A 6000-nucleotide genomic window follows, 5' to 3' on the forward strand; every position below is an offset into this window, starting at 1 on the left:
CCCCATATACATGAGCCACGATGGCTCATCACAGTTTTAGGTGCAGCTAAGTACAGATCACCATCACCTGGGGCGGAGGAAAGATCTGACTGTCCGTGGCCGAACTTCAAATCAGATATCACATACGGATGGTATAATCTATTAACATTTACTGATATGGGGCCAACATATTCTGTAAACGCTTTCATTTATTGCATCATTATGAACTAGTTCCCGGCCCCTCAGTGTAAGCATGGCGAGAGATGGCGCAGTACCACAGTCACAATTTTTGTATCGGGTCCCATGAATGGGTGGGTAGGGGCATTAACAGTGGCGGATCCAGAGAAGGGAGAGACAGCACAGTTCAGAAATTAAATAAGGAAGCCACACCCACTGCCAGAGAGTCCGTTTGGAATGGCAGTTGATGGCAGTGGGTGTGGCTGCACTATTTGTATTTTGAACTGTGCTGCAGCACCCACCCCTGGAGCCGCCACTGGGCATTACTTTGCCCATGGCCTATATTGCCGGTAAGATGGCCTGGTAATATTGACGGCCTGTTATCGCTTATATTACTTATTCTCAGCTTGGTGTTATTTCAGACATAAATGAATGCTGGATGTACCCAGGGCGTTTGTGCCACCATACCTGTGACAATACGGTGGGTTCCTACCGGTGCTCGTGCTTTGCTGGGTTTCGCTTAGCGGAGGATGGGAAACACTGTGAAGGTAATTACTGGCACCACAGCTTACCTGCTATGTCATAGTATGGCACGTCTTGGAGCGCAGACGTTGGCTCAATGCCATACGTGACAGGCGGCAGTGCCCACTGACATGTCTCCTCTCTGCAGACGTGAACGAGTGTGAGGAGAACCCGTGTAACCAGGAGTGCAGCAACATCTACGGCTCCTATCAGTGCTACTGCAAGCCGGGCTACAAGCTGGCCGATGACGGCATCACGTGCGAAGGTAACGGGGGCATGTGAAGAGAGATAAAACAAGTCAATCAGCTCCTAACTGTTGTGTTAAAGGCAGGGTTTGAAAAATGACAGTTGATGCATACTGCCTCTGGGAGTTCAAGGGAAATCGGTCACGATATTGTGTCGTTTGCACGGTTGCTCAGTGTGTACCCAGCTTTAGGAGCTGAATCTTTGCTACTTTATCTCTCTCCAATGCTTAGTACATAGTTCCCAGTGTTTGAGGCAGATGATCCTGGCACGGCGTTCTAGGGGTGAGGAATCTATGACATCACTCACTCATCGATTTCTCTTTTCCAATTGTAGATATTGATGAATGTGTTCAGAGCATCGGAAGCATTTGTGTCTTCGCCTGCATCAACACCCCCGGGAGTTACCAGTGCGCCTGCCCCGAACACGGATACACAATGTCAGCCAACGGCCTCTCCTGCAAAGGTACGACGCATAGCTCCACCCCTAACAGCCTTGAAGCCCCACTACCACGTTCTGATTGGCCCACGGGCCAATCAGTCAAAGGAAATGGATGACCATCGATAGATAAAAGTATAAATGGTCACCCATCATCTAGTTTGTTGCGATTGATAGCTGGATGGCAACCATCGATGGTGACTGCACTGATCTGCACTGACCATCTCTAATACAATTGTTCAAATGCTAGGAGCCAGGAAGTAACATGTATGCATGGACCTATCTATTAAGTCACATCCATCTTTCACATCAGCTAAAAACCAACCAACCCGTCTAGTGCCACCTAGTGGCAGAATATGCTTAGTGCAACACTCCTGTACTATTCATGTAGGGTGTGTTGTACAAGTATGAAGCATCAGCTGCATCCCAATTGTCAGACGGTCCCAGCAACAATTCTGGACAGCAAGGATGCAGAATATATGCAATATTAATATATGAATCTTCTATTTAATATCCTTTTAGTATAATTATATAGCGTGCGCTGGAGTTGCTGACAGTTTTCAGGTTCTCACTGGCCCATAGCATCTGTGACTTCCATGTAATATAAATGCTTTATATTCATGTGTTGTGTTTGCTTCTGGGTAAGACGTTGACGAATGTGAAATTGGGACACACAACTGTTCATCGTCGGAGGAATGCTACAATATCCAGGGCAGCTACAAGTGCCTGGCGTTCGACTGTCCGGAAAATTACAGACGGGTTTCAAACATGTAAGTTTTATGCACTATAGGAAATATGTTTTTGTTGTCTGTACATATCGCAGCTTTCCTCATGTATCCCTAAATATTCCTTTCCCATGAGTCCCCGGTATTAGAACCAGGGCACCTGGGTTACCCTAAGTAGCAGTGATACCTGTCTTACAAAATGGACTGAGCTACAGATGTGACCCATAGTTGCCTAACCTCCTGCAGCCTGCGGGAGGCTCCCGTTTCAGTAATTAATCTCCTGCTGCACTGCATTGTACTTCTAATCTCCCGGATTCTTCAGATTCTGCCAGGGGTGCCACTAAGGAGTTTCTTTGCAAGGATTTGCTGACAACTAATTATCCACCTTGTGGTAAACCCTGACAGGAGAGAGATACAACATCACATGATCACACAGGGTGTTCTTATCTGTGTTTGTGTGCACTCATTCATAGTGTGCTGCTGCATTTGTTTAATTAGAATATCTGGTGTCTGTTCTGATTTGGTTAATGCTAAAATAGTATGGAAAACAGGACATCCATTAAATATAGGTAGTGCCTACAAGATGCGGACAGTCAGTGTTCACAATAAAATAAATGTAATCTATGCAAAACATACTTACATGCTTAGGGATGAATTCACACAAGGTCAAATTGCATTTGCAATATATTGCATATACATCACATTAATCATGTATACTTAACAGTTGCTCAAATCTGTAATAATTGCTTACTGCGATAATGACCATCGGTCAATTATCTCGATATCAGCCCATTTTTATCATCTGAGAATGTATCAGGGCTGAGCACCTCCCTGTGTCTCCTGACAAAAGTATTTGCCAACAGTCGTCATTTTTCCCACACTTTACAGCATTTCAGAAGCTGGGATGGGCGTGGCCTGTTACAAAAAGGGGTGTGGTCTCTCCCAAAAGAATGACACTGTTTAAGAATAAGTCTTATGAATGTATTTCAATTGTGCAGGAAATGTGAGCGAAACACCTGCTCCAATTACCAGGACTGCCAGAACACGCCTCTGCGGATCTCCTACCACCGGCTCACCTTCCCAACCGGCGTGGTGGTGCCGGCACAGATATTCCGCATCGCCCCATCTCCGGCATATGCCGGGGATAATATCATCATGGACATCAAGAAGGGAAATGAGGAAAATTATTTCAGCGCAAGGAAATTCAACCCCTACACTGGGATCCTTTACTTGCAGAGACCCGTCCGGAAGCCCAAAGATTTCCTGCTGGACGTTGAGATGAAACTGTTCCGACAGGGAATGGTGACGAGTTTCCTCTCCAGAATCTACATATTTATCACTGCGCCCATATCTTAATGTATTGTAAGTGGGCAGGTGGTGACCCTAGGGATGCACATTAATGTACATTATATACTAAGTATCGATCATGTAACATCTCGCTGTCTGTGTATATGACATACTAAGAATAGGTCATATCACATCTTGGTATCTGTGTATATACAGCTATACGTGGGGGTGGGGTGGAATACAGGTTTGTTAAATACATGGACCAAAAAAAATGTCTTACTCAGGTGACACTTCCAGTTCCGGTTTCATATCTGAAGCTCTGTACACAGAGCAGGCGGCCATCTTGTGGGCGGGATCATTATTGAGGGCATATCACAGGTGTATGAAAGGGAGGAGTTAATCTAGACTATAAAAAAAGTTATGCGGTCATTAAGTTGACAGTGTCTTGGTCATCAAAAGGTTAACTACTATTGGTCAACAGACAGGTGGACACCTCAAAAAGGTTGACATGCATTAGAGTGACATGGTGAAAAGGTGGACACAAGTTAATTGTTGACACAGATTTTTTTCAAAAACCGACTTTACCATCCTAGTAGGCAGAGGGAGAATATATTTGTGCCTGAAGAATGGCGAGGGCACGCAGTACACTAATACGGTGTTCATGTTGACCTATGTCGACATAGACACCCCCCAAAAAATTCAAACCTCGAGATGACTTTTTGACCACGTCGATCTTTTCAAACTTTTGGCCATGTTGACCTAATATGTGTCGAATTTTTGCCCGTCAACCAACCCAATCATCCACAACCATAGTAAAATCAACAAACAACTTTCCCCAGCACACTGCAAGTGGCCTTTTCTAGATTAACCCAATGTTGCCTACGCTCCCGAATCGGTCAGGAAGACACCTGAAAGGGTAAGCAAGTCTCCTGGGTGTTGGCTGGGTACTTGTGTAGTTTCATGGCGCCGTGCTACTTCCGGGTTCTACGCTCGCCACAAACTATGTTAAAAAAAGTAACTTAACTCCATGCCAACATGGATAGTTCATACCTCCACTATCCATGTTGGCATGGAGTTGATCTTAAATAGCGTGGCGAGCGTAGCGAGTCACCGAGCCCGCAGCGTGGGCGAGCGAAGCGAGCCCCGCAAGGGGACTCAGACGCACAAGTACCGTTGGCTGTTGCCCCTCGTAGCTTTCCTTGGAACTGGATGGACTGGGGAGGCTGAGGAGATGATACATGTGGGGCATGGTAGGGGTCAGTACGTAGTTAATATACTAATCCTTGTCTGGAGGCCTCCAGGTAAATTAGCTCTCAATTTAGAAACATATATGACCCACAGTGAGTACTATCATCATGTAGTGTATTACCACCAGAGCAGAGACCACTTACCGTGGCTGGTGGCTTACCGTGTGTTTGCTATGTATGTAACAGAGATCTCTGTATTACTATTATCATGTAGGGATTAAATCCCATTATGCCGGCCTATTTAGAGTGTGCTGGGGGAGTTCTTCATCCAATCAATGCTCTAGGGCTGAGTGACATCACCGAGGGAGGAGGTACTTTGCATCTCAGTGATGTCACGCACAGGAATATTGGTTCCGCCCAGGAATAGCGCTGTACTAGCTAATAGATATTTTAGTCTGTAACTAAAAGGCAACTGAAGCTTCTTGTTATCAATTTTATAATATTTTTGTATTAAAATGTAAATGTTTAAAAAAAAAAAAAAACAGGTATACACATTACACTATCATGCATTACCCCTCGTAATTTGGAAGTCCCCCATGTTTATGTTCTTGGGGTTTCATTCAGTCGCTTTGTTTCCTCTGTAAGAACTGAGGGATCAGATTCCATCTGGTGAAGCTGACGAGACGTTATCCGGTAGTAACTCCGCTCCTGTACACGGAATAACGGCTGCATGTCACATCTGTGCTATGGTTAATTTATTACGTTATTATTTATGGAAATGGCTGTAACATTGTTTAATCCAAATAAAAGTTTCCTAATCAAATGAAACATGGTCATGTACCTGAGGGACCCTCGTCTGTGAGCCAGATTTCAGAGTCGTAGAGATATTATTTAGGAAATGAAAAAGTTTTGATTGAGAAGAACAGAGAAAAAAGGGGGTGATTCGGCTTTAACGCAATTAAGTGAATTTGGCCCCATTCTGATGTTGGCTTCGGTAGACACCAACGGAAATAAAAGTTGTCGACCATTGTATGATTTCTCTCCCCTTCGGGTGCATGCATGCGAGGTGATCTGACCTGGTACACAGATGTGATCTAGTGATAGCACTTAGAAAATGCTTCTAAATCATTACGTGTGTAAGTCCCATTACTGTGCATTATTTTGAAGGTTAGGGTCAGACTGTAAACCCTCATTTCAAACATGAGGTGCTATCATGCTGAGACTTGTAGTGCCATGCGGTAAAAAGAATACTGAGATAGCAGTGTACCAGGCCCGTCCCAACGTCCCCAAACTACTGAAGACCCAACCACTGATAAAAACACAAACCCTACTAGGATCCCATCAAAGCTGAGAATACGGTCTGCACTCACCAACTATCACTGCTAAAGACCCAACGAGAACCCCATGCTGGCTGTAGCCCCCATCCCTACCGAGGACCCCAT

General features: G+C 44.8%; 1 protein-coding gene across 1 annotated transcript in view; it reads left to right on the forward strand.

Annotated features, from left to right (window-relative positions):
* The window catches only part of FBLN2 (fibulin 2), a 52139-nt gene extending 46769 nt beyond the window's left edge, over positions 1–5370 (forward strand). The window contains exons 9-13 of the mRNA XM_083155765.1: positions 579–704; positions 827–943; positions 1258–1386; positions 2006–2129; positions 3083–5370. Of these exons, the coding sequence (XP_083011891.1) occupies positions 579–704; positions 827–943; positions 1258–1386; positions 2006–2129; positions 3083–3440 (854 nt within the window). The 3' untranslated portion in view covers positions 3441–5370. The remainder of the gene's footprint in view (positions 1–578; positions 705–826; positions 944–1257; positions 1387–2005; positions 2130–3082) is intronic.
* The last annotated feature ends 630 nt before the right edge of the window (positions 5371–6000 follow it).

Source organism: Crinia signifera, chromosome 8 (genome assembly GCF_055691185.1).
Source record: "Crinia signifera chromosome 8, ASM5569118v1, whole genome shotgun sequence".
NCBI lineage: Eukaryota > Metazoa > Chordata > Amphibia > Anura > Myobatrachidae > Crinia > Crinia signifera.